The sequence below is a fragment of the Anolis carolinensis genome, unplaced genomic scaffold, assembly GCF_035594765.1.
Source record: "Anolis carolinensis isolate JA03-04 unplaced genomic scaffold, rAnoCar3.1.pri scaffold_12, whole genome shotgun sequence".
In the NCBI taxonomy this organism is placed as follows: domain Eukaryota; kingdom Metazoa; phylum Chordata; class Lepidosauria; order Squamata; family Dactyloidae; genus Anolis; species Anolis carolinensis.
In genome coordinates, this window is record NW_026943823.1 from 24,508,470 (window position 1) to 24,534,659 (window position 26,190).

At 43.6% G+C, this 26,190-nt stretch overlaps 2 protein-coding genes and 1 long non-coding RNA gene across 14 annotated transcripts in view; 1 reads left to right on the forward strand and 2 right to left on the reverse strand.

Moving 5' to 3' along the window:
* Positions 1-6,231, reverse strand: part of mtm1 (myotubularin 1) — a 28,118-nt gene extending 21,887 nt beyond the window's left edge. For 5 of the 11 annotated variants that reach the window (XM_062964057.1, XM_062964056.1, XM_062964054.1 and 2 more), the window contains exons 1-2: positions 1,148-1,228; positions 581-653 (exon numbers count right to left, since the gene is read on the reverse strand). In XM_062964057.1, coding sequence (XP_062820127.1) covers positions 581-653; positions 1,148-1,210 — 136 coding nt within the window. In that variant the 5' untranslated portion in view covers positions 1,211-1,228. The other 6 variants (XM_062964062.1, XM_062964060.1, XM_062964055.1 and 3 more) reach the window with 6 other exon arrangements.
* On the forward strand, positions 6,232-26,113 carry LOC103280093 (uncharacterized). Of its 2 annotated transcripts, XR_010001094.1 has the most exons (4): positions 6,232-6,444; positions 9,286-9,404; positions 24,253-24,318; positions 25,167-26,113. It is a non-coding gene; the product is annotated as an uncharacterized LOC103280093 (long non-coding RNA). The 2 variants fall into 2 exon arrangements; XR_010001093.1 differs by lacking the exon at positions 9,286-9,404.
* The window catches only part of mamld1 (mastermind like domain containing 1), a 102,513-nt gene continuing 86,388 nt past the window's right edge, over positions 10,066-26,190 (reverse strand). Inside the window, exons 3-5 of the mRNA XM_008117942.3 lie at positions 15,761-15,925; positions 15,042-15,123; positions 10,066-13,801 (exon numbers count right to left, since the gene is read on the reverse strand). Coding sequence (XP_008116149.2) covers positions 12,753-13,801; positions 15,042-15,123; positions 15,761-15,925 — 1,296 coding nt within the window. The 3' untranslated portion in view covers positions 10,066-12,752. The remainder of the gene's footprint in view (positions 13,802-15,041; positions 15,124-15,760; positions 15,926-26,190) is intronic.

Here is a 26,190-nt window from a genome sequence, read left to right on the forward strand (position 1 = left end):
AGGAGAATTCCAGACAGGCAACAATTAGGTTCAGCTAACACCTCTCAACAAAGGATTCCCCCCTGGCAAGAAGCAATCAGACTTTGAAGCTGCAAGGCTATTCAATGCTAATCAAGATGGCCAACTGCAACATTCACACTTGCCTCCAACAGACAAGAGTTCTTTCTTTCTCCCACCCTGGACATTACTCCACAGATATATAAACCCCACTTGCCTAGTTTCCAAAAGACCTCACAACCTCTGAGGATGCCTGCCATATAGGTGAGTGAAACGTCAGGAGAGAATGCTTCTGGAACATGGCCAAACAGCCTGGGAAACTAACAGCAACCCAGTGATTCTGGCCATGAAAGCCTTCGACAACACAATGAGATTCATCTTAGAATATCTTATGTACTTCTGTTGTTACTGATAGTACTGAAATTAAGATGCGTCTTACAATAGAAGAAATGCAACAACAATTTGCCTCAGTCCTTTAAATCAATAATTTTGCAGTAAAAATCCTGGTGTTTCCCAATGTTTTGCTATTGCTGTTCCAGCACATTTAAACTTGCTCTGGGAGCAAAATGCATTTTGTTTTTACCTGTGACTCGTGTTTCCCCCGGCAGACGAGGTACTTCTTCATTGTGTTCCCAGTTCGGTCCATCTTTCAAAGGCTAACAAGGAAATAACATTTGAAAAGGAAGGCTCTTTGTCTTATGAGAGAAACTTCACACATGTTAATCTCATCATCCAGTTAGATCAAGAACAAGGTGGAAATTACACAACGTCACGGTGCAATTATACTGATCAGTGTCCCAATTAGCAGCATCCTATTCCAATTGATCCCACCTTGATAACTCTCTAACGCAGCGTTCGTAACTGAGGCTTGAACATCCCTTCAATACTGTTAAAGCAGTGATTTTTCATCCAATTGTGCTAAAAAAGAGCTAGTAGTTCAAAAAGTGCCACAAGGCAAATCTCCCTCCTCTGCATCAACAGATCAACATGACTCTCTTCAAACAGAGATGCCTGACTCTTGGGCTTCTCATCTGTGCTTCCCAGAACTATAAATGATAAAACTAAAGATACAAAGAACAATACCGATGTTTCAGCAAACAGCTAATACCCAGAGATATTTTAGTTTTTGAAGCAAGAGTAATATACTCACCTTTTTAATCGAGGAGCTCTCCATGGAGGTTGAGTTGCACCTGGGTGTTGATGAGGCAGCCATATCGCTGGGGGAAATCTGCTGAGAAAGCGGGCATAAAATATAGATTTTAGTTGAAACTGAAGTATGTCTGACTGGAGAGAAGAAATGTTACTCTGGATAAGGAATTTGATTCATGCTCTTTAGGCCAGAGTTGGAAGATACCACAAGGACCATCTTTTCTATTCATCAGGGATTTCTTAGAATCATGAAATTGGAAGAGACCACCATTGGTCATTCAATCCAACTCCCTTCTTTCTGCCAGGCAGGAACAGCACAATCAAAGCACCACCCACAAATGGCCATCTAGCCTCTGATTAAAAGCCGCCAAACAAGGATCCTCCGCCGGACTCTGAGGCAGAGAGTTCCACTGCTGAACAGCTCTTCTTAGGGTCAGGGGGTTCTTTCTAATAATGTTCAGGCAGAGTCTCCTTTCCTGTCATTTGAACCCATTGCTCCATTGAATCCCAGTCTCGAGGGCAGCGGAACACAAGCTCCCTCTTCCTTATGAGACCCTTTCAAATATTCAGACGTGGCTTTCGTGTTTCTTCCCAACCTTCTCTTCTGCAGGTTCAACAGACCCATCTTTTCTCAACATTAGAAATCAAAAGTAAAAGCTAAAATAAGACCATTATATCTCTGAGGAAATGGTGTGTGGGTTTCTCAGTCCAAGATAAAACTATAATTAAAAACAAACAAAACAATGAGGACTGAACTATCCATTTTTGTACTTAGCCTAGCTGCTGATCAGTGGTGCATCTACACTGTGGAATTAATGCAGTTTGACAATACTTTGATCATCACTGCTCAATGCTATGGAGCCCTGGGAGCTGTAGCTATGAGCCATGGCAATTAAAGTGGTGTCAAATCTGTTTTGTAACTGGGCTCCTTACTGAACAATACAATGGCTTTTTTAAAGCAAGATGGATATTTTGCTTGACTATGTTATGGCCACATTGTTTTGTTTTATTATTAGCCCTTGCTTTGTTGTTCTGCATCAAAGCAACATGTTCTGTGATGCAAGACAAACCCCTATTAAGGGAATTCCTATAGTAAAGACGACAACATCTCAATAGACAGCATTCCCATTTATATATAATACCTGCCTGCTAAATCAGCCCTACAAAACTGCACCCTGGAACTGTCTTTCCTCTTCAGCATCGAAATCTAATATTGACACTGCTGAGTGTAAAACACCGACTTCCTTCTCCCTGTAGCACAGATTATATAAGTTATTTCTGGAAAGCTGCCCAAGTGATACTGCAGCAGAATCTGAAATGATATCCTAGCCAATGTCTTAAAATAGTTGAAACCATCCAAATACAGAGAAGCAGTCACAGCCATTCCCCGGCATAACCCACAAGCAGATTTCAGTTCTTTCAAACTGCTTTCCTAAGGGCTGCATGCACATCCTTACCAGGACACATTTTTAAAAAATGGGTTTGGGAACACCCCCAAAACTCTGTACATTTTATGCACTGTATTCACTGGGATTAAGGAGACAAAGCATATATATTTTTTCCAATCCACAACAGTGGAAGTAGCAAGGATGGGCAAGCGGCATGATACATACATGCCATTTATGTAAACACAGGCCCACTGCGACTTACAGGCAAGCACCTTCTTTCCCTGACATTCCCAACTTGCCTTTTTGTCTAGGACAGGCATGGGCAAGCTTCGGCCCTCCAGGTGTTTTAGACTTCAACTCCCACAATTCCCAACAGTTGGTAGGCTCTTGGGAATTGTGGGAGTAGAAGTCCAAAACACCTGGAGGTCTGAAGTTTGCCCTATGCGTGGGCTAGAAGCTTTTTTTTCTAATTTGCCCCTCCATCCCACCATCTCCAGGCCTTCTGAAGAACCAACGTCCTCAGGGGAAAGGAGGAAAAATAACACTGGGCTGCTTTAAAGGCTTCTCGTTTGAATCATTACATGCAAACTGCTTTGTGAAGTTCTGCATAAACATCTCTCCATACAGAAGTGTAGGTGTATGTATGTTTGTTTGTTCCACAGAGGCTCCTGCATGGCTAAATGGATCTGGACCAAATGAGCCATATGAACCCTTTGTTATCCAACTTAAAATACTGGTGGGATCGTTTCTTTTAAAAATCCACTCCGTACTGGGTTCCCAAAAAGAAATAAATAGGTATGCATGTATGCAGCACTCAGGTGCAGTCACTGGAGGGCAGTATAGAAACAGGAAGGCTGCCTCAGTGGGAGAGATGACAAATGAACTAGGAGAGGAGACCTACTCAAAGGACCATGAAGAGGATGCAAGTTGGAGGAAGGAAAAAGGAATCCTCAAGGAATCCTCAACAGAATTCTATATTCTGAACAATTTTTTTTATATATACAGTAATGTCTCGCTTACCCAACATAAATGGGCCAGCAGATTGTTGGATATGCGAAAATGATGGATATTAAGGAGGGATTAAGGAAAAGCCTATTAAACGTCAAATTATATTATGATTTTACAAATTAAGCATCAAAACATCATGTTTTACAACAAATTGACAGAAAAAGGAGTTCAATACACAATAACGTTATGTAGTAATTACTGTATTTACGAATTTAGCACCAAAACATCACAATATATTGAAAACATTGACTACAAAAACACTAACTTCTAAAAGGCAGACTACATTGGATAATACAGAACATTGGATAAGCGAAGGTTGGATAAGTGAGACTCTACTGTAGCATATTCAGAGCAGCACATAAATGCCATTAACGACAACAAACTACTGCTACCAGAATCAGTAATATCTCTTTCTTGAAACACAAAGTCAGCAAGATACAGTTAGGTAAACAAGGTTTTTCTAAATCTCACATTTTAAATAAACAATATGATCTACGGTGTCAAATGTCATTCCTCCAACCTAACTTAGAAGAGAGTCAGATGTTTCTTTATTTACACAAGGCAGAACAAAGGTCACCACTGGCAGGAAAGATCCTTGAAGGCAACTAACCTGAGGTTTTCCAAATAATTCCTGGGCTCCCTAAAACTTTGTCTGAACACCAATTATATTTGTCCAACTAAGACTGCAGTTTCAATATAGGACTGAAAACATTTTAAATGAACGTTTCAGGGCTGTGAGGGACATGACAATGAGGACCACAGCCATGTGGAGCCCGGCATCATCTCTCAAGCTAGATACTAGAACAGACATAAAATTCAGCCTGTCAAAACATTGTATGACCATGAAACGTCCCTTCAAGCAATAGAAAACTATATTGCCGGCAAAGAGGTTAAAATGTGCGCAATGGGGCCTCTACAACGTCTTCCCCATTCTTTCAGGATGACACTGCCCTATGCCTTTGGAAGACATCTCGCCCAGCCATCATGAACCGGGGGCAAAATGATCCGAGATACAATATTAAAGTGTGTGTTCACTCTGCTGGGAAGAGTCTCAACCCCGTAACTCTCTCAGAACGTCTTGCAGAGAAAATTATATCTGTGCCAGAGACAGAAATGCCACGGAGCCTCAGGCAGGTAGAGAGAAGATGCTGCTTCTTTCAGCCTGAGACTGTCCTTTAAGAGACGGTCCTCCATACTACATCACATAGTCCTGGACACATGGGAGGGGTCCGACGTGTGATCCAATACAACAGCCAGCATAGTGACCTTGTTTGCTGTGGACTAATCTTATTGTGTATCAAATAATAGTAATAATAGTTGTTATTGTTGTTAGCCCCCTTGAGGAGAAAGGCAGGACTAATATGGGAGAGTTATATGGCCCACGGCTTTCTGTATTTCGAGAGAGAAGAAAGTAGATATAATACAGTACTCTCACTTATCCAAGCTAAACGGGCTGGCAGAAGCTTGGATAAGCAAATATTTTGGATAATAAGGAGAGATTAAGGAAAAGCCTATTAAACATCAAATTAGGTTATGATTTTACAAATTAAGCACCAAAACATCATGTTATACAACAAATTTGACAGAAAAAGTAGTTCAATACGCAGCAATGTTAGGTTGTAATTACTGTATTTACGAATTTAGCACCAAAATATCACGATATATTGAAAACATTGACTACAAAAATGGCTTGGATAATCGAGGCTTGGATAAGTGAGACTCTACTGTAAAAGGATTAATAATGAATTAATAATAGTTATTGTAGTTAGCCCTCTTGAGAACCCAGGACAAATATAACAGAGTTTTATGGGGCGTGGCTTTCTGTATTTGGAGAGAGAGAAGAAAATAGGTAATAATAATAATAATAATAATAATAATAATAATAATAATAATAATAATAATAGAAATGATAATACTAATACTAGTCGATGTTGTTTTTGGCCTCCTCGAGGCCTACACTGGAAGGCAGGACAAACATGAGGGAGTTTCATGGGCCACAGCTTTCTATATTCAGAGAGAGCAGAAAGTAGGAAATAATAATAATAATAATAGATAGATAGATAATCATAGAATTAATAATGATAGTTATTGCGGTTATCCCCCTTGAAGAAAAAAGCAGGACAAACAGAAGAGTTTTATGGGCTGTGGCTTTCTATTTTCGTAGAGAAGAAAGTAGGAAACAACAACAACAACAATAGATATAACAATAGACATAATAATATGATTAATAATAATAGTTATTATTAAGGTTAGCCCCTTTGAGGAGAAAAGCAGGGCAAACATAACAAGAGTTTTATGGGCTGTGGCTTTCTATATTCGGAGAGAGAAGAAATTGAAAAAGTAATAATAATAATAATAATAATAATAGAAATAATAACAGAAATAATAATACTAATACTAGCCAATGTTGTTTCCGGCCCCCTTGAGGCCTACACGGGGAGGAAGGCGGGACAAACGTGAGGGGTTTTCACGGGCCACGGCTTCCTCTATTCGGAGAGAGAAGAAAGCGGGAAAGGCGTGGTGACAGGAGTGATGGGCCTTGCACTCACCGGGCCGTGGCGGCTGCGGCCTCCTCCTCCGCCTCCTCCGCCGTCACGTGACCCCCCGCCGACCGGGAACAGCCGCGCCTTCCGGCAGGGAGCGGAAGCGAAGAGCGGCGGCGCGGAGGGTGCCGGGAAGCGTAGTCCGCGCTAGTAGGCGGGGCGTGCCTCCGGGCGCGCTGACGTCACGCCCCGCCCCCTTCCTGCCCCAATCCCAAGCAGAGGGCGCTCCGGCGGAAGCCATGAATGCCTCACAACCTCTGAGGATGCCTGCCATGGGTGTGGGCGAAACGTCAGGAGAGAATGCTTCTGGAACATGGCCAGACAGTCCGGAAACACACAACAACCATTCCTTCCTGGAGGTGAGCTGGGAGGCCCAGTCCCGGTTGAAAACCATGGAAGGGATTGAGGAGAGAAGGGCCCAAAGGGTCTGAGTAGGAAATAGGAAGGCCTCATACCAACCCGAGAGCCAGGAAAATACAGTAGAGTCTCACTTATCCAACATTCACTTATCCAACGTTCTGGATTATCCAACACATTTTTGTAGTCAATGTTTTCAATGCATTGTGATATTTTGGTGCTAAATTTGTAAATACAGTAATTACTACATAGCATTACTGCGCACTGAACTACAGTAGAGTCTCACTTATCCAAGGTAAATGGGCCGGCAGAAGCTTGGATAAGCGAATATCTTGGATAATAAGGAGGGATTAAGGAAAAGCCTATTAAACATCAACATAGGTTATGATTTTACAAATTAAGCAGCAAAACTTCATGTTATGCAACAAATTTGACAGAAAAAGTAGTTCAATACGCAGTAATGTTATGTTGTAATTACTGTATTTACGAATTTAGCACCAAAATATCACGATATATTGAAAACATTGACTACAAAAATGGCTTGGATTATCCAGAGGCTTGGATAAGCGAGGCTTGGATTAGTGAGACTCTACTGTACTTTTTCTGTCAAATTTGTTGTATAACATGATGTTTTGGTGCTTAACTTGTAAATTCATAACATAATTTAATGTTTAATAGGATTCTCCTTAATCTCTCCTTATTATCCAACATATTCGCTTATCCAACGTTCTGCCGGCCCGTTTACGTTGGATAAGCGAGAGACTACTGTAGTTCCATCTTGTCTCCTGTGCCATAGCAACATGCTATGCTAATTATATATATATATATATATACACACACACACACACACACACACACAATAATTTATAAATATACAATATACAGTATATACAATATACCATAAAATCCAAAATCCATTAATCCCTGGGACCAATGGATCCTCTTTTCAGGGACCCACTGGATCCCTGTCGGCTTGCGAGACAGGATCCTCCAGCCAATTATATATATATATATATATATATATATATATATATATATATATAAAATATTATATATATGTGTATATATATATATATAAATATATATTTTACATGTAATATTACTAATAATATTACAATATATTGATACAGTACAATATAGTAATTTATTACCAGTATTGTACTATGCTAATATAATATTGTATGTAAATTTAATTTGTAAGCCGCTCTGAGTCCCCTTTGGGGTGAGAAGGGCGGCATATAAATGTAGCAAATAAATAAATAATAAATAAATTAGCAAAGCTCTGAAAATGATCTGTTTTATTGTATTTATACCCATCCTTTCTTCCTTGCAAGTCTTTAGGGAATAATTCTTGCTACGAGGAGGAGGGTGGGAGGGAACGACGATTTCCTTGCATTTATATCTCAATGTCGTTTATTATCCCACAATGACCTCCCTCCGGGGTTCACGAGATGAGAAGGCTTACGAGTAATCTTCCCAGGGCTTTCCTATTACCAACTACCAATAACACTCAAAGCAATTTTTAAAAAAAACTCAAAGCAATGAAAAATAATTAGTGTCCCATTCTTGCGAATGACCAGGCAAAGCGGAGCCGGAAAAGCGGCCGGAAAGTCAAAGAGTCGGCTTTTATTCTGAAAGAAAGCTCGTGTCTAGCCAAAGCCAAAGCCAGAGGGAAGCTTGGGAAACAGGTGCAGCCCAACAGCTGACGGGCTTGGCCGACGGGAGGGCAGGGAGCACCGAATTTGGAAATGTGCTGTTGCTCTTCTGTGCGACCCCTCCAAATAACTCCAAATTTTCCCACTGGTTTAGCCTGTACAGACTTGACTATGGTAGAGCTATCTAACTGAGGCTCCGTCTTTGGAGGCTTTTAAGCAGAGGCTGGATGGCCATCTGTCGGGGGTGCTTTGAATGAGATTTTCCTGCTTCTTGGCAGAATGGGGTTGGACTGGATGGCCCATGAGGTCTCTTCCAACTCTACAATACTATGTTTCTATGGCTAGGCTCACATTTCCAAAGCTTAGGCAATAGGCTTGTGCACGAATCCATTTTAGTCGTTTTACTTCAACGAAACCGGCTTCTTCGGCTCTGCCGGATTACCGCAATGGCAAGGGCCTAGCCGTCACGTTTTCCCATCCATAACGGGACCACGTGGCAGTCGATCACGGCTCTCCCCAACCCCCCAAATGCGTCCTGGCTTCAGTGTATTTTTTGGCTTGGCTTCTGGCTTGGCCTCTGTCTTGAATCTTTTCGATTTTCCTTTATTTTCTTGTTTCCTTTTATTTAGTGAGACTGACTGGGAGTTGAGAACGTGCCAAATGGGTGGGCGGGGTGCGTGTATGCATTTGGGGGCTTGCAATGGAGAGTCCCCCTTTTTGCCTCTCCTTCAGAAAATATTTCTAGATTATTACTAATAATAATAATAGCAATCCCAGCAAACAACAGGAAAAGCCTCATTGACGGAAAACTACTACTACCATATCACCTAGTTACTTCTCCTCTAGAGTAGAAAATTGAAACAGCTTTAAGGAAGCATTTAGCACAAGCAGAAAGGCGTGAGGAGGAGAAAAGCACAATTCCAGGCAGGGCCTGCAGTGCAAATCAAGAGAGAAGAGAGGGCTTTTTAAAGGAATCCCAGGGAGATAACGCCAGGTCCAGGGAAGTGGGAAGCCTCCTTAAAATGCCCTGGAAAGCTGCGTGCAGGGAGAGAGCACATAGCGCATGTCTCCTCTAGAGTAGAAACCGTTTTAAGGAAGCATTAAACCCAGGTCTCCTCTACAGACTGAAGTGGATAGGATCACAGAAGGAGTGGTACTGTATTTTAACTCTGATGCTTTTTAATCCAGGCCTTAATGAAAGATATAAGGACAAAGGATGCCATTGCCTAAAATGACAGGAAAGGGAGTCCGGGGAGCCCACTCTATTGCCACCAATGGGCTGGATCTAGCCGTATTTTCTGGCTGTGGTATGTACTTCCAGCATTTCATTTTTACAGTTCCTATCTACGAATTGCAGGGTTTGACCAAATTGGGGAAACTATTATACGCCAGAAAATACAGTATCTATACATTTCAAAAGTTGGGGGTCGTCTTCTACGCCAGGCGTCGTCTTATAGGATGGCTGTGGAAGCTTCCGAGCTTGACTGGATCATCCATGGTTGCTGCGTATGGTGTGGGGCGGAGCTCAAAAACAGTTGTGGCCACATCCCCGCGGTATGCGGCGACTGTATGAACTTCTACGTCAGGTGGCGTCTTATAGGGTGGCTGTGGAAACTTCCGAGCCGGATTGGATAATCTGTGGTTGCCGCGTATGGTAGGGGGCGGAGCTCAAAAACAGTTGTGGCCGCATCCCCGCCGTAGGTGGTGACTGTATGAACTTTTACACTGAGTGTCGTCTTATGGGATGGCTGTGGAAACTTCTGAGCCGGACTGGATAATCTGCGGTCGCTGCGTATGGTGTGGGGCGGAGCTCAAAAACAGTTGTGGCCACATTCCCACCGTAGGTGGCGACTGTATGAAAGCAGCAAAGGGCGGCACTGTACATACATACATATATATGTTTAAATTGCTGCTCGTACAGAAAAAAAAGCGAAATAAGGGGGGAGGGAAATGAAAACATGCAGTGAGTGCAATTTTTCCCTGGCAGTTTTATTATGGCATGAAGGAGGAAACATTTGGATGTGCTTGGGTGGCGGGTGTTATCTTACAAATGGAAGGTGACATGGCTATTAAAAGAGGATTACACAAAGTATGAACATTGTAGTAGTTGACGGTACAATGGGTTTCTTTTATAAACAGACTCTTAAATATACAGAGGACAGGAAATAAAAACATCAAAGTTTAAGATAGTCGCGGTTTATAGGGAAAGAGAGAGAGAGCCTCCCATTAAAAACAGAGAGTACTCCAAACGGTTTGGAACCAGGAGCGTTTACACCTGTACATACAAATATACATGGCCGAGGTGGGCAAACCAGGAAGCTTGGTTGAAAACAAGACCCATCTTTTGCGCACATGCATGCTTTTCCGGTGCAGAGAAGTTGCATAAGAAAACCGGACATGGTCCCATATTCTCTTAGTAACATGTTTGTTATTCCATAGACTGGGCATGGGCCAATTTCGGGGCTCTTGCTGCATCTATACTTTAGAATTAATGCAGTTTGATACCACTTGAGCTGCTCGATGTTGTGGAATCCCGGGAGGCATCGTTTCGTAAGCTCTGTAGCCTTGTGTTGTCGAAGGCTTTCATGGCCAGAATCACTGGGTTGCGGTGAATTTTCCGGGTTGTCTAGCCATGTTCCAGAAGCATTCTCTCCTGACGTTTTGCCCACATCTATGGCAGGCATCTTCAGAGGTTGTGAGGTTTGTTAGAAACTAGGCAAGTGGGGTTTCTATATCTGTGGAAAGTCCAGGTTGGGAGAAAGAAAGAACTCTTGTCTATTGGAGGCAAGTGTGAATGGTGCAGTTGGCCACCTTGATTAGCACTGAATAGCCTTTCAGCTTCAAGGTCTGTCTGATTCTGGAACATGGCCATGCAGCCCGGAAAACTCACAGCAACCCAGTCTTTTCGCCTTCTTTTATTGACGCCGGACTTAGTGCAGTTCCCTTTCAGCATTAGCGGAGACCGTCTCCGCTGTTTTGCAAATATGATAGAGTCTCGCGTATCAAACATAAACGGGCCAGCAGAAGGTTGGATAAGCAAAAATGTTGGATAATAAGGAGGGATTAAGGAAAAGTCTATTAAACATCAAATTACGTTGTGATTTTACAAATTAAGCAGCAAAACATCCTGTTTTACAAGCCTTACAGAGAAGGGATTCCCCAAAGTACAAAGGCAAGAGGCCACTACAAACAGAAATATAATCCAATAATATGATTCTATGATTCTAATATAAACTATAGGACAGTTTTTCATCTATATGCTATAGTCATGGAACATTTAATGTGTAGACAAGGATTGTAGAGGTTCAAATTATACTAAATGATTCCAAATACACGTCTCTAAACCAAAATCATGCTTATATAGGAAAGGCGAGAATTCCTAAAGCAGAATCCAAAACAATATAATCAATGTGTTACAAATACACATGTACATAGAAAGCATAGCTCTTATACTCAAGGTTTGTGAGTCCAATGACATACAAAGTTCATGTTCCACATAGAAGTCTGTACATTCAAACATATATGTCCAAGTTTGGTTTAGAGACGTGTATTTGGAATCATTTAGTATAATCTGAACCTCTACAATCCTTGTCTACACATTAAATGTTCCATGACTATAGCGTATATATGAAAAACTGTCTTATAGTTTACAACAAGCCTGCCACTTGTTTGGGAGCGTGGCTCCACTTGTGTTATTGTTGGGCGTCTCGGCCTGCTGCACGTTGCTACCTAGAGAAACCACTGTGGATCCGGGCAGGAGGCAGACTGTGTTGGATAATACAGAACGTTGAATGACCGAAGGTTGGATAAGAGAGACTCTACTGTAGTTTAAACAAGGCTGGGATCCAAATCTGCTGTCTGTCTGTCTCTTCTCTCAGTTGCGCTCAAATGAACTCGAACAAGCAGATTTCGCCAAAACTTTGCTTCACCAAACGGCGCTTCTCATGATCCCACAGCACTGAGCCACGGCAATGAAAGTGGCATCAAACTGCGTTCACCGTACAGTGCAGATGCCCATTGTTATGACAAAAGAAGGGTCTAAAGGCAGCCTTTGGCAAACCCCGTTGAAAAGGGTAGTCGGCAGCGACACTTGCTTTCTCCAAACCCTTTTCCTGGGTGAATTTCTGAGCCTGGTGGTGAACCCTCCATCCATTCAAGTCACATTGGGTTTTTAATTCCACCACGTACCCACCACGCTAACGCTCTGGTGGGAGGAGGAAGGGAGGACGGCGAGCCTTGCTTCCTGTTTACTCCGTTTGCCGGGACACCCCTAATTCACCTGTTATGTCAAAAACATAAAATATCGGGTGCTGTAATACACAGTATTACTGAAACTAGCAATAATATTTGCATATTTAGAACAAAGTGTAAATCAGTTCCTATAACATAAGAAAACCAGACTTGGAGGAGTCTAGAGGTTATTTACAAAGAGTCCAGCAAAGAAGTATCAATACTTCCATATTTAATGTTTAGGAAAACATAATTTACAAAATATTCAAATATATACACAGCCTTTTGAAAAACAGGGAGGAGAATTAGTTGGGCACGTTCGTTCGTTTGACACTGAAAGAAGGGGAGGATTTTCTGTGTGTGTGTGATTTTTTTTTCCATTTTGTGGAGCAACTATTTACATATCCGCCTGCTTCCCTCAAGAATTACACGTGTCCGGAGCTTTGGATGTGCTGCCCCAAAATGTCATCGATCATTGTCAAATTATTAAGCCAGTCTTCGTCAGTGCTGCCGCTGCCGCTGTTCTTCATGAGAGAGTCAATAAAGTCGGCCTCGCTGCAGTTTCCGGGCAAAACGGAATGGTTTTGCTGGGTGATGAAGTCGTATTGCGGAGGCAGCTCAGCGGCGGTGGCGGCACTCATCCTGCCGAACGCTCCCGTTGACTGGCCGGCCGAGCCGGGGTAGGAGGGCAGGCCCACCGCCTGAGCGGGGTTGAGCGGGCTGAAGCCGGACACCACGCCCTGTGGCATGGGCTTCATGGCATTCATGGCCGCCGGCAAAGGCCCGCGGGTCAAACTGTGCCTCAGGTTCTGGTTGTTGAGAGGACCCAAGTTTTGGCCGGGCTGCCCCAGGTTGACCTTCTGTATCTGCCTGGCTTGGACGCCCGGAGCGATCTGGTTGGGCGGCACCACCAGCGGGTGGGGAAACGGCTGGCCGGGGATGCCGGTCCTCGCCAGGTTCTGCTTTGCGAAGAGAGGGTTGCCGGAGAACTGCTGCATGTTGGCCTCCATCTGGCTCTGGTTGGGCATGCGAGGGACTCCCGTCGGGGTCCACATCTGAGCAGAGGAGCTGGGGTACACGCTGGGGATCCTCGGCATCGCCGGCTGCCGCAAGTGCTGCTGGGCGGAAGGGTGGCCCGCCAAGGAATCGGCACCAAAGCCGGACAACGGCATCCCCGGCCGCGCCGCCGGGTGGCTGTGGACCGTTTGGCACCCCGAACTCATGCCGAGGGAGTTTTGGCTCGGCCGGAGCGGGAGGCCGAAATCGGAATTGGAGGGGAACATCGAGGGCTGCTTGCCGGGGTTGTGGGGCATCATCACCATCGGCCCTCCGCTCTGGTTCACCGCAGCCGAGGAGATGCCGGGCCCCAAGGCGTTCTGCAGGAGGCCCTGCTGCGCGGGAGGCAGCATGCGATGGCCGGGCGAAGGCGCCTGCAAGGAGGGGCTGCACTCGGTCGGCATGGGCTGGGACCCCGCTGCGGAGAGAGGACGCGGTTAGGAAGGGCAGAATATCCCAAAACATGCAATATGCGCACACCATGTCTCCTGTATCAATTTAACAATATAATAATATATAATACTCATAATATATTGTATATACCCTGTTTCCCTGAAAATAAGACATCCTCTGAAAATAAGTAGAGGTTTTGCTGAATTGCTAAATATAAGGCCTCCCCTGTAAGTAAGACTTAGCGAAGTAAGTACCATAGATTCTTGTACATGGAAATAATGGAAGTACAGTAGAGTCTCACTTATCCAAGCTAAACGGGTCAGCAGAAGCTTGGATAAGCGAATATCTTGGATAATAAGGAGGGATTAAGGAAAAGCCTATTAAACATCAAATTAGGTTATGATTTTACAAATTAAGCACCAAAACATCATGTTAGACAACAAATTTGACAGAAAAAGTAGTTCAGTACGCAGTAATGTTATGTTGTAATTACTGTATTTACGAATTTAGCACCAAAATATCATGATGTATTGAAAACATTGACTACAAAAATGGCTTGGATAATCCAGAGGTTTGGGTAAGCGAAGCTTGGATAAGTGAGACTCTACTGTAACAAGAAAGTCTTGACAGGATTCATAGTTTGTCTGGTTATGCTGGTTTGTGATGACAACTACGGTACAGTATATAATAAATGTTCATTTTTTGTTCAACAATAAATGTGAATTCTTCTTCGTGGAAAAAATAAGTCATCCCCTGAAAATAAGACCTAGTGCATCTTTGGGAGCAAAAATTAATATAAGACACGGTCTTATTTTCGGGGAAACGGTACATATAATGTTAATAATATTATAATATAATACAATATAATAATACACTATTATAATTGTATATTTATACTACATGTAATATTAATAATAATATTGCAATATAGTCGTATAGTACAATTTAATAATATATAATGCTTATATTGTGCTATACTAATAATATAATATATTGTATGTATATATAAATTGTAAGCAGGATGAGAAGATCGGGATATAATTGTTGCTAATAAATAAATAAATAAATAAATAAATAAATATAAATACTTTAAAAATCATGTCTAAGAATTAAAGAAAATTATTATAAAATAATATGGAGATGGTATTTAATACCAATTAGATTAAATCAGATAGGATGGGAAGCACTCAAATCAGTGCTGGAGAGGATGTCAAGAAATAATAATAATAATAATAATAATAATAAATACATCACACACTCCTTACCGGGAAATTGATTGATCTGCTGGCGCGCAAATGGGCCCCTCTGCTCGGAGGTCACTCCGATCATGCCGTGCCTCTGCTTTTCCTAGGGAAAAAAAGAGAAATATTGGTCACATCAGGCATCAGGTCCCACTGCTCATTCCAGTGATCTCATTCGGTAGGGCTCAGTATATGCCGCACCAAATGGGAAATAATAATAATAATAATAATAATAATAATAATAATAATAATAATAATAATAATACATCACACAGTCCTAGACACTTGGGAAGTGTTTGACTTGGGATTTTGTGCTACGAAATCCAGCATGTCTATCTTGTTTGCTGTGTCATACTCTGTCTTTGTATCAATAGTAATAATTCTCATTTTCAGCTACAGCCACATCAACTCCCATCAAGGTCTATTAAAGATTGCCGTTGCTACTCTCTCCCCTTTTTGTGTCTTCTCTCCTAGAAAAGGATGTAATACCTTACGATTTTCATATCCATATTCATTACCATATTATGCTGATCATACTGATTTGGCTCCTTTCCTTAAAGCTACTGAAGAGCAACCTAATTCTTTGATGTAATTGAAACTGAGTAATGAGAGCCAGTGGGGTGCAGTGGTTTTAGTGCTGGGCTGGTGCTTTGGAGGGCTGGGGCTCAAACCCTGTTCAGCTTCCCCAGCAGTCCTACAAGCTCAGCTCCTGCCCAGCTTCCCGGAGAGGCCGTGGGACCAACCTGTAGCTGCTGCTGCTGCTGCTGCCGCCTGATGATCTGCTGCTTCAGCAGGTGGTTCCGCATGGTGTAGCCGTTCACCATGGTCGTGGGCGGTGCTGCCGCTGCCCCTGCGTTTGGAACGGCTCCGGGCTCCTGAAGCCGAGTCACAATCCCAGGCGTTTGGTCCTGGGAAACAAAAACAGAAACAAACATTATGCTTACCGGTAAGTAGATTTCACTGAGACAATGGTCAAAAAAAATATTTTTTTTCAATTCTTTTTTATTAGTGATTTTCCAGGAAAGTGACAAATAAAATTGAAAATATAAAAAAATACAAATAAAAATAATAACAGACATAGACTTTGTGCTCTCCACAGTGAATTAAACCATTAAAAAAAATGAAAAGAAACAAACCAAGTACAAAAAAGAAAAAGAAAAAAATAATAAGGAAAAACAAGACAGTGAATGGTAACACAAGACTACATATATGGACAATGTGTGAATATATATATATATATATATATGTCTGTGTGTGTGTGTGTGTATGTGTGTGTGTATATATATGTGTGCGTGTGTGTGTGTCGGAGCCCCGGTGGCGAAGTGTGTTAAAGCGCTGAGCTGATGAACGTGCAGACCAAAAGGTCCCAGGTTCAAATCCCGGGAGCGGAATGAGCGCCCGCTGTTAGCTCCAGCTCCTGCCAACCTAGTAGTTCGAAAACATGCAAATGTGAGTAGATCAATAGGTACCACTCCGATGGGAAGGTAATGGCACTCCATGCAGTCATGCTGGCCACATGACCTTGGAGGTGTCTACGGACAACGCCGGCTCTTCAGCTTAGAAATGGAGATGAGCTCCAACCCCCAGAGTCGGTCACAACTGGACTTAACGTTAGGGGAAACCTTTACCTTTTATATATATGTCACACCTTACACCTTTACCCCGCAGTGTACATATATATCGACTTCCATCTAAAGCCTGCTAACCTTACTGATTTATATCTTAAATAGTAATTTGTCTTGTACATTCAGCAGGTGGTATACCAAAATTCTAGAGATTATGAATATGGATAGGCCAACATATTTACTAGCAAATAATTATGGCAAGCCAAAAAAACAAACAAACTGGGACTCTATCAAGGACTACTTAAAGAGTGTGAATGTTAAAATTCTGATTTAAAATACAAATCTAGCAAACACATATAAAGGTGGAGGCTGGGTGTAATGTACAAGACAATGGTCAAAAATATTTTAAACCACCTGCTCATACCATTTTGAAACAGGAGCAGAGCTGACAAAAGCGATACGTCGGGAGAGAATACTTCTGGAACATGGACATACAGCCCGGAAAACATACAACAACCCTTTGATCCCGGCCATGAAAGCCTTCGACAACACACTGACAAAAGTTGCTCGCTGGCAATAAATGGCAACCTGCATGTATGCTTAACTGCATATATGTCTAATAATGGCTCATCTCATGCTGCCTTCTTTGGTATTAAACAAGACGAATTCCCAATAAGAAACAGCTCAAACCTGGCTCTTCTGCCTGGATGGTGAGGCATTTTCCGAGACCCCAAGACCGCCAAGAAGACCCCAGCCCCAACGTAACCATCAGGATTTTCATGAGCATTAGAAGCATCCTGAAAGAATGCTCTGTTTGCACACCTGGATCTTCCAAATCCAAGGAGACCGGCGGAGGATGCCTTGTTCCTGGGCCATCGGCCCAACATGGGAAGAACGTGCATTGCCTGCTCCTTTGCCACCATCTGCCTCGTAATGCATTTCGGCCCCCGGTGCCACTTTACATTATTGATGACATTGTGTTATGATTGGCAGGGAAGCTGTGTACATTGCATAGCTCACTCCGTCGAAACTGGGCCACACTTCCTTTGTTTGCCAAATGGAAGCCGGCATCCTTTGTTTGAGCATCGGTGTTATCGGGAGATAAGCAACCAAGAAAAGGGTAGGTGCCTTCTGACATCGGACAATTAGGATCGTGTTACAATGAAGAAAACAGGAAGCCCGCAAGGAAACTTTGGGCTGTGTTCATGGAGAGCAAAGTGGATGGGGCTGGAGGCGAGAGAGATTGGGGGGATGGCATGTGGCATCGTGTTACTTAGTGAAAATTTCATTACTATAACGAGATTAACAAAATTTTGTTACTATTTCATTACAGTAATTGCGCATGCGCATAAATAACTATAATCAGGGGCTCCTATCTTCCTCATTTTTAAAGCTATTGGGGTGAAACTTGCTACAATGGTAGGACACCTTGACCACTGTTAGCCCACCAAATTTCAAAACGTTTCACTTATCCACAGATTTTTGGGGAATTTTCAAAGTTTTTGGGAGGGACAGACCTCTCTCTCCACTATCCTGATTGGTGCATTGTGATGCTGATGCAGTCTGGGAAATGTAGTTTAGGGCAGGGCCTTTCGAATTCTTTGGCATAGGGCTCCTCCCTTCCCAGACTACATTTCCCAGAGTTCTGTGTTGTTCCCAAAATGCACTGCTCCCTCTTTTGCCCGCTGCTAATGCTGAGATTGCATTAATTTCACAGAGGAATGACAAGGCACTAAGGCATTAGCTTCCTTGCCTTGCATTGAATATGAAACTGACTTTGGGAACTTTCCGAGATTTACAAAAAATAAAAGGAAAACATATGGGGTTAGTTTCAATTCTAAAATATTTGGAGTGGGCCACGCAAATGCTTCAGATATGGCTCCCAACTTACAAAACTTCCGATTTTCTCACGATTTCCGACTCCTCCGATTTTTATTTTTTTTTGCGCACTAGCCTACTAAGCATTACATGCACTTTTTCTTGGTCACAGCATTGGTCTGTTCTGGATAATCGCAATGCCTAGAACACAGAGATCGGTAACAGTCGGAAAAGCACACAGCTCTAGTCCTCATGCTGTGCTTCTTTGGCTCATTCCGAACCTCATGGAATGAGCAAACCTTTTGCTCCTTGATCCTGGGACCGTGATTCCCACACCAGCTTCCAGCTTCTCCTCCTGCTCTCCATTCTGACGCAGGGAACAGAGGCGGCTCCAGAGGTGAGGCATGGAAACTGGATGTTTGCTCAGTCCCAGCACATACTTGGTAACAGAGCTGCCACTTTCACTCAAAACGTGGGTTTGGAAGCAGCCCCGGTGCCTCCTTCGTGCAGGTCACATTGCGGAACCCTGCTCCAAGCCACTTCCGATTTTCTTACGATTTCTGACTCTTCCAATTTCATTTTTGCACAAGCCTACCAAGCACTGCATGCACTCCTTGGTTACAGCATTGGCCGGTTCTGCACACAGCGCTAGTCCTCATGCTGTGCTTCTTTGGCTCACCCCAAACCTCATGTTATGAGCAAACCTTTTGCTCCTTGATCCTGGGACCGTCGTTCCCACACCAGCTCCATTCTGACGCAGGGAACAGAGGCGGCTCCAGAGGTGAGGCACGGAAACTGGACGTTTTCTCAGTCCCGGCACGCACAAAGGTGTGCCCTGTGCTTGGCCACAGACCTGCCACTTTCACCCAAAACGTGGCTTTGGAAGCAGCCCCGGTGCCTCCTTCGTGCAGGTCACAGTGCGGAACCCTGCTCCAAGCCACTTCCCGCCTCTCCGAAGCCAACGCAGACCCAAAGGACAAGGATGCATTTGAGCAGGAAGACAAGAGCCCTCTCGAAGCTCTCACCCTGTTTGCTCACTGGAGTTTGGTCTGCAGTTCGGCGTCGACTAAATATAGGTTGCCTGCAGGGAAAAGATTCAAAGGAGGACCGAATTGGCTCACGCTAGGCTGAAACACATTCAAAGCGCTCATGCCAACGTGCCCCCGACCTGGCTGGTTGCGGAGACACGGAAGCAAGCGGGATTCCACGGGACGTTTCGCCGAGGGCGCTGCCGTAATGGAGCCTATTACGAAGGTGCGTTCTGGCTGGAAGAACACTCCCCTCGGTTCAATTTCTGACGCTGTTTCGTTTAGAAAGTAATACCAATTTCCCCCTCCCTCCCCATATTAGTCTGGGAAATTAAGTGTACGGCGCAGCACTAATTACAGCAATAAAGAGGCGTTGATTATGTCAAGGTGTGCGGTCTCCGTCCTGGCGCAATAAAAGCAACCCGACTCGCCTGCAAAGATGCAAGGGGAGGTGCAGGCCTTTGTTTTTATTTCTCAGAGCTCCTGCAAACACCAGCTAGCCTCTATTATGGGAGCAGATAAATATTTTAAAACTAGCACGCTGGAGCATTACATTCAGCACAAACAACAAGACAAGTTCTTTATTTCCACCACTAGTGGGAACTACAGCATTCTCTTCCACTGAGACAAATGTAATGAAGGACTAAGAATAGCTTTTGCACAAGGCGGAGATGAAACTGTGATCTTAATAAAGGTCACGTTTGTGTGTGTTCCCCCAGTTTTCCTAATTCCAAGGAAACTCATTTCCCTTCTCGTTCAAGCAACATGGTTGAGATGTAATACAAACTACAAGGCTTGTTGGCCCATTGAAGAATTGTTACATTTATCACCTAGCTTTTAGGAAAATATTCACTTAACTGAGTCAATCTATTCCTGCAAATCCTCAGCATAGCTACAAAAGAAACCAAGTCAGAAACAAAGTCATCTCATGCAAACAAGAGCCTTCCTGTGTAGCTGCAGCAAGGATGATTTATTCTTTCTCACTGAACATCATCGGTGAATACCAATCCAGCAATTAAAGCTTACAGATTTTGTTTTTAAAATGCTTGAACACAGAAAGTCCCGTAGAAGCTGTTCCGTGCTGTCACGATAAAAAGATGCCTGCTGGGTAGGATTCAGGTTCTTTTGAAACCACAGTTTTACGAGTTTCGAGTCCTAAGGATTGGCTAAATGCCAGGCCGCGCTCCAAACACGGGAAACGGGAGCGCTTGAGCATTGTCTTCTCACCCTGACCCCCAACCCAGCATCACAGATTTTTCTTCTCCTGCAGTTCAGTTGAAAAACTTCTCATTAAAAGGAGTGTTAATCAAGATGCCGGCTGTATGTGCCTAGAATTCCAAGCAAGTTTGAGACTCCAGAAAAGCTGGCACAGACACTCTCTAGGGGGGAAAAATATGAATGCCATGTTGGTTTAACTTTCAGTGGCTTTCCAAAGTGACCAGCCAGATACAAATAGCTCTAAAGCAGTGGTTCCCAAACAAGTGGTCCATGGACCACAGGTGGCATGTAAGAAACAGAAAAGTGGTCCGTGGATATCTTGCACAGAAAATGTGAGTCAACACAACATGACTGTTGAAGAAGGCCCTGCAGGCATAACACACACACAACCTTCAACTCCTGTTGGCCCTCCCCATCTCCTTCATCTATATAAATTAAAATGTCTGTTTGTGAGGGATCTCATATCTACCAAACTATTTCACCGATTGCTTTGGAATTTGGACACAACATATAATTCAAACTGGTGAGTGTTTTAAGGTATTCACATACCTACTATTACACACCAGTCACACCTGAGACAGGTAAAACCATGCTTTGGTTCACAAACATCGCCATCTGCTGGACAAACAAGCAACGGCCGCTGTACTACAAACAACGGTTTAAAGGAGGAGGAGAAGGGCGTGCAGAGACGGCAAGGGCTGAGGGAAAACCAGAAGTGTCGGCGGAAAGGGAAGAGAGGAAGGTGGTGGAGGGGAAGAAGGGCCTTTCTCTCCACCTCAGAGATGGGCAGAGAAGGAGAGAGATCTATACCCATCCATCCATCCACCTATCTATATTTACACTCAGAGACAATCTTTAGAATTCTGCTGTTTACATCAAGACACGGATTGCTGTAATAATAATACGTTGCATGTTCCAGAGTCGCCAAACCAGACAATCTCTATATCTGCACAGGCAATGGAACAACGACAAATACTTCCCACCCACAAGCATTGTGAAATCACCTATATCTGAAACCTGCTCTATCTCTATCCTTTCTTTCCCATTGAACCAACAACGCCACAACAACACGTGGCCAGGTACAACTGGTTCCAAATAAAGACCTGGTTCCTGAGATCCCACTGGCAGTCTCCTTCTTTCAACTCAACCACCCCCTCCTGTCACCTGGATTTGCAAATGAGCCCCCCCCCCCACATTATTTATGTATTTATTTATTTACAGTATTTATATTCCATCCTTTCTCACCCTGAAGGGGACTTAGGGCAAATCACAATGTACATATAAATGGCAAACATTCAATGCCATATGACATACAGAGACAGAGACGAAGACACAGAGGCAATTTAATGTTTTCCAGCTTCCAGGCTTCATGAGGGTATGCTCGATTCTGGCCACAGGGGGAGCTGCTGCTTCATCATCCACTGTGACACTGAGTCCTTGAGGGAGTACTTCCTTATTCCTTTCTGCAAGCTGCTGGACGATTTTTATGGTGTAAATTAGTTAAATTAGCCCCATCGCATAAGCGGTACCTAAATTTCCTACTTGACAGATGCAACTACCTTTCGGATTGCTTAGGTCAACAACGAGCTGGGCTGTTTTAATGGTCGGGCGCTCAATCCAACCCGGGCTGGCTTCGAACGCAAGACCTCTCTAATATAAATAATATAAATACTCTAAATAAATAAATATGCGGGATTTTCACCCTGCTGCCCCGATTTTATTATCTCAGCAGAAAAGGAGCCTGGCTTAACGCCTGAGCGGCAGAGACAACGATGGTGCTTTGGCCGGCTTCTGTGCCTCCGTCCTCTTCTTGGGGCAGGTGGGCTTGGACAACCCTGCATCGGCTTCCCAGTTTGCTAGAGACTCCGTCCTTTCCTTTCCTTCCATCTTTTCACAGTTCAAAGATGCCTTTTTGTTCGGAAATTGACAAAATTGAGCCTTTTTGTTCGGCAATCTCTAGAAGCTCCTCTTGGTTTGTTTTCCTGCTCCTCTTTAAACACGAGCATTGATAAAACCGTGTAAGCTCGGCAGGGGGTCCCGCTCCCCTCCCTTCCGCATTTCCTTGATATATAACCATGCGAAATACTGTCAGGCTCGGGTTTCCAGGCTTATCTCGGAGGCTGCCAGTCAAGGGAGAGCTTTGTTTGAAGTCGGTAAGCGATCTGACGGGGCAGACCGTTTTGTCAGGAGGAGCGCTTTCAAGTCCTTCTTTCTCCCGCCCTTACAGGCGAGCGCTGGCCCAACGTGCCGCACGCAAAGCCAGCCGGGCTCCTTTGATGGCCACGGCATCCACTGGCTGGCATTTATATCAAGGGATGCTCCGCTCTCATACAAAGCTATGACCCCCCCCCCCACACACACACACAAAAATCTTCATAGACTGACCATTATACGACGCCCCATTCAAAAGGGACAGAAGCGCACAAGACTATCTCCAAAATCATCTCACCTGTCTTAATAAGCGAGGCAGGGAGACGAGAGACATCAAGGCCAGATCTGCTTGCTTTATGTCTAAAGCAGAAATACCCATTTTCATTCCGTTCCCTCAACAATAAAAGACAATACAGTAGAGTTCCAGTTATCCAACCTCCGCTTATCCGACTCTCCGTATTATCCAATACAGTAGAGTTCTGGTTATCCAACTTCCGCTTATCCGACTCTCCATATTATCCAATACAGTAAAGTTCCGGTTATCCAACTTCCGCTTATCCGACACTCCGTATTATCCAATACAGTAGAGTTCCGGTTATCCAACTTCCGCTTATCCGACACTCCGTATTATCCAATACAGTAGAGTTCCGGTTATCCAACTTCCGCTTATCCGACACTCCGTGTTATCCAATACAGTAGAGTTCCGGTTATCCAACTTCCGCTTATCCGACACTCCGTGTTATCCAATACAGTAGAGTTCCGGTTATCCAACTTCCGCTTATCCGACACTCCGTATTATCCAATACAGTAGAGTTCCGGTTATCCAACTTCCGCTTATCCGACACTCCGTATTATCCGAGGTGTTGGTGGGTGCTTGGCAAGGAGGGAAGGGACTTTTGCCCACCATGCATGGAAAAGAGACCAGATGGCCATGGGGTCTCTTCCAACTCTGTTGTTGTTGTTATCATTAATATTAATGAGACTGGATGGTTATCTCTCAGGTGTGGTTTGATGGTGCTTTTCCTGCATGGCAGGAGGTCAGACTGGATGGCCCATGGGATCTCTTCCAACTCTTATTATTGTTGTTGTTATTGTTGTTATCAATATTATTGAGACTGGATGGCCATCTCTCGGGGATACTTTGATTGTGCTTTTCCTGCATGTCGGGGGGGGGGGGGGGGTTGGACTAGATGGCTCATGCGGTCTCTTCCAATTCTATTATTCTATGATTCTGCGAAGCCCATGAGGAACTGTGGCATGTACAAGGTATCCAACCTCCCAATTTTTAATTTTTATTTTTTGCAAATGGAAATCCCACACATCCCTCCTGGGCTTTTCCATGCTGGAGAGGCACCCTTTGAGCAACTTTTAAAACTGTGCTTGAGTGTGCAATAATATACATGTACATGGTGCTTTCCAAAAAATACAAAAGTGTCTCCATTTCATTCTTCACAGCAATATTCAAGGCAACAGAGCACCGCTAGCCTTTAGATCGGTGGAGCCGATGCATAAAGCTGCCCGGTAAGTTTGCAACTGGTTCACAGCTCAATCCTTTTACTGACTGTGTAACATGAACATGGTTCCAGGTGCCAGGAAAAGGTCTGATGCTCTCTTCCTTAGTCTCGAAAGGCAGAACCCTAAGGAGTCTCCAGCTAACCTAAAGACAATCCTGAAAGTCGGTGCAAGAGGACCTACAACGTGGCCCGATATTTATTCAACAGCTGTGGATCTATGGACCACAATAAAGTTTATATATATAGACTAGCTGTGCCCGGCCACGCGTTGCTGTGGCAAAGTAGTTGTGGTATTGGTTAAAAATTGTTGTGTAATTTTTATTTGACTTTATTTGCATTTTTTTATTAATTTTATTGTAAGTTATATTTTTATTTATTATATTTTATTATTTTCTTGTATTATGTTTAGTTATTTTCTGTTATTATAGTATTTTATTGTATTAATTTTTTAGTGTTTTTTTATTATTTTTATTGGGTTGCTAGGAGACCAAGTTGGAGGAGCTTAGCCTTCTAACTGGCAGCAATTGGATAAAAGCAATTATTCCTCTCTCTCTAATTAGGACTTTATTTTTCTTTTCTTTTTGTTGTATCAACCTAGAGGTGTGGATGATGGGTTGTGTTGTCAAATTTCGAGGTTGGGGGCCCTGTAGTTTTGTTGTTTTGTGGGTTGCCATGATGCCATCACTCTTTTATATATATAGATTGGTGCAGCTGATGTGTAAAGCTGCCCAGAAAGTTCGCAGCAGAACCCTGGACTGTTTGGTTCACAGCTCAATTTTTTTACTGACTGTGCAACACAAAAATGGTTCCAGGTGCCAGGAAAAGGTCTGATGCTCTCTTCCTTACTCTCAAAAGGCAGAACCCTAAGGAGTCCCCATCTAACCTGAAGACGATCCTGAAAGTCGGTGCAAGAGGACCCACAACGTGGCCCGAGGTCAAACCAGGAGCAGCCTCCTTCTGCCGAGAGTGTATTTACAAACTGTAGCTGCCTCATTTTTTTTCCTTGTGTCATTTCATTATTACAGAGCTGAGATCACTAGCCATCTGCAGCTTCATTTCATCAGGCTCCGGTTTGTCCTTGGAGCAAAGTCATCTGGGACGAACGGTAGAAAGAGAGACGGGAGCGAGGGAGGGGGACTGCGCTGCTCTCCCCGCTGACAGTGCTTTATGCCTTACTGGAAACACACCTTTCTCCCACTGCTTTGTAGAATTTAACCACTTCACTTTCTTGGAAGTGAGGGAAACCGTCTCCATTATTTAACGGTTGCACAACAACACTGTCTCTGAAACAATTAATAATGTTTACCTGCAGACAACAGTAACACTTCAAAGCCGCACTTGATAAAACCTTGGAAATGGCTCATGACTTCGAAGGGTCAAGAAGGAGGCTCCACACTGAACCATATGCTCCAAGCTCCTCTGTGGTGGAAGGGCAGCCGAGGAGAGGAACGGTTCAGCACTGCGGATGATGCACCAAAACTGCCAGCTGCAAAATATGATCTTACAGCGGTGGATACAGAGCTCATAAAACACCGCTCGGATACACGCTTGTGTGCCAAAATCGATGGGACTTTTAGGACTGTTCTCTTGGTAGAGCACGTCCAATGAGATCAGTGTTGCAAGGCCACGGCCAAACAGGTCTGTCTCTCAAGGTGAGGCCGAGAGGCAGGAGGGACCCCGTTTCGGTCCTCTAAACCCTTCCCATTTTGCATGTCATTTGGTCTCTAATGGCTACTCTGCCGATTTCCAAGGCCCTGGAAAAGGAAAGAATGGGTAGCATCCTGTGTGGGATTTCCATTTGCAAAAAATAAAAATTAAAAAATTGGGAGGTTGGATACCTTGTACAGGCCACAGTTCCTCATGGGCTTCGCAGAATCAT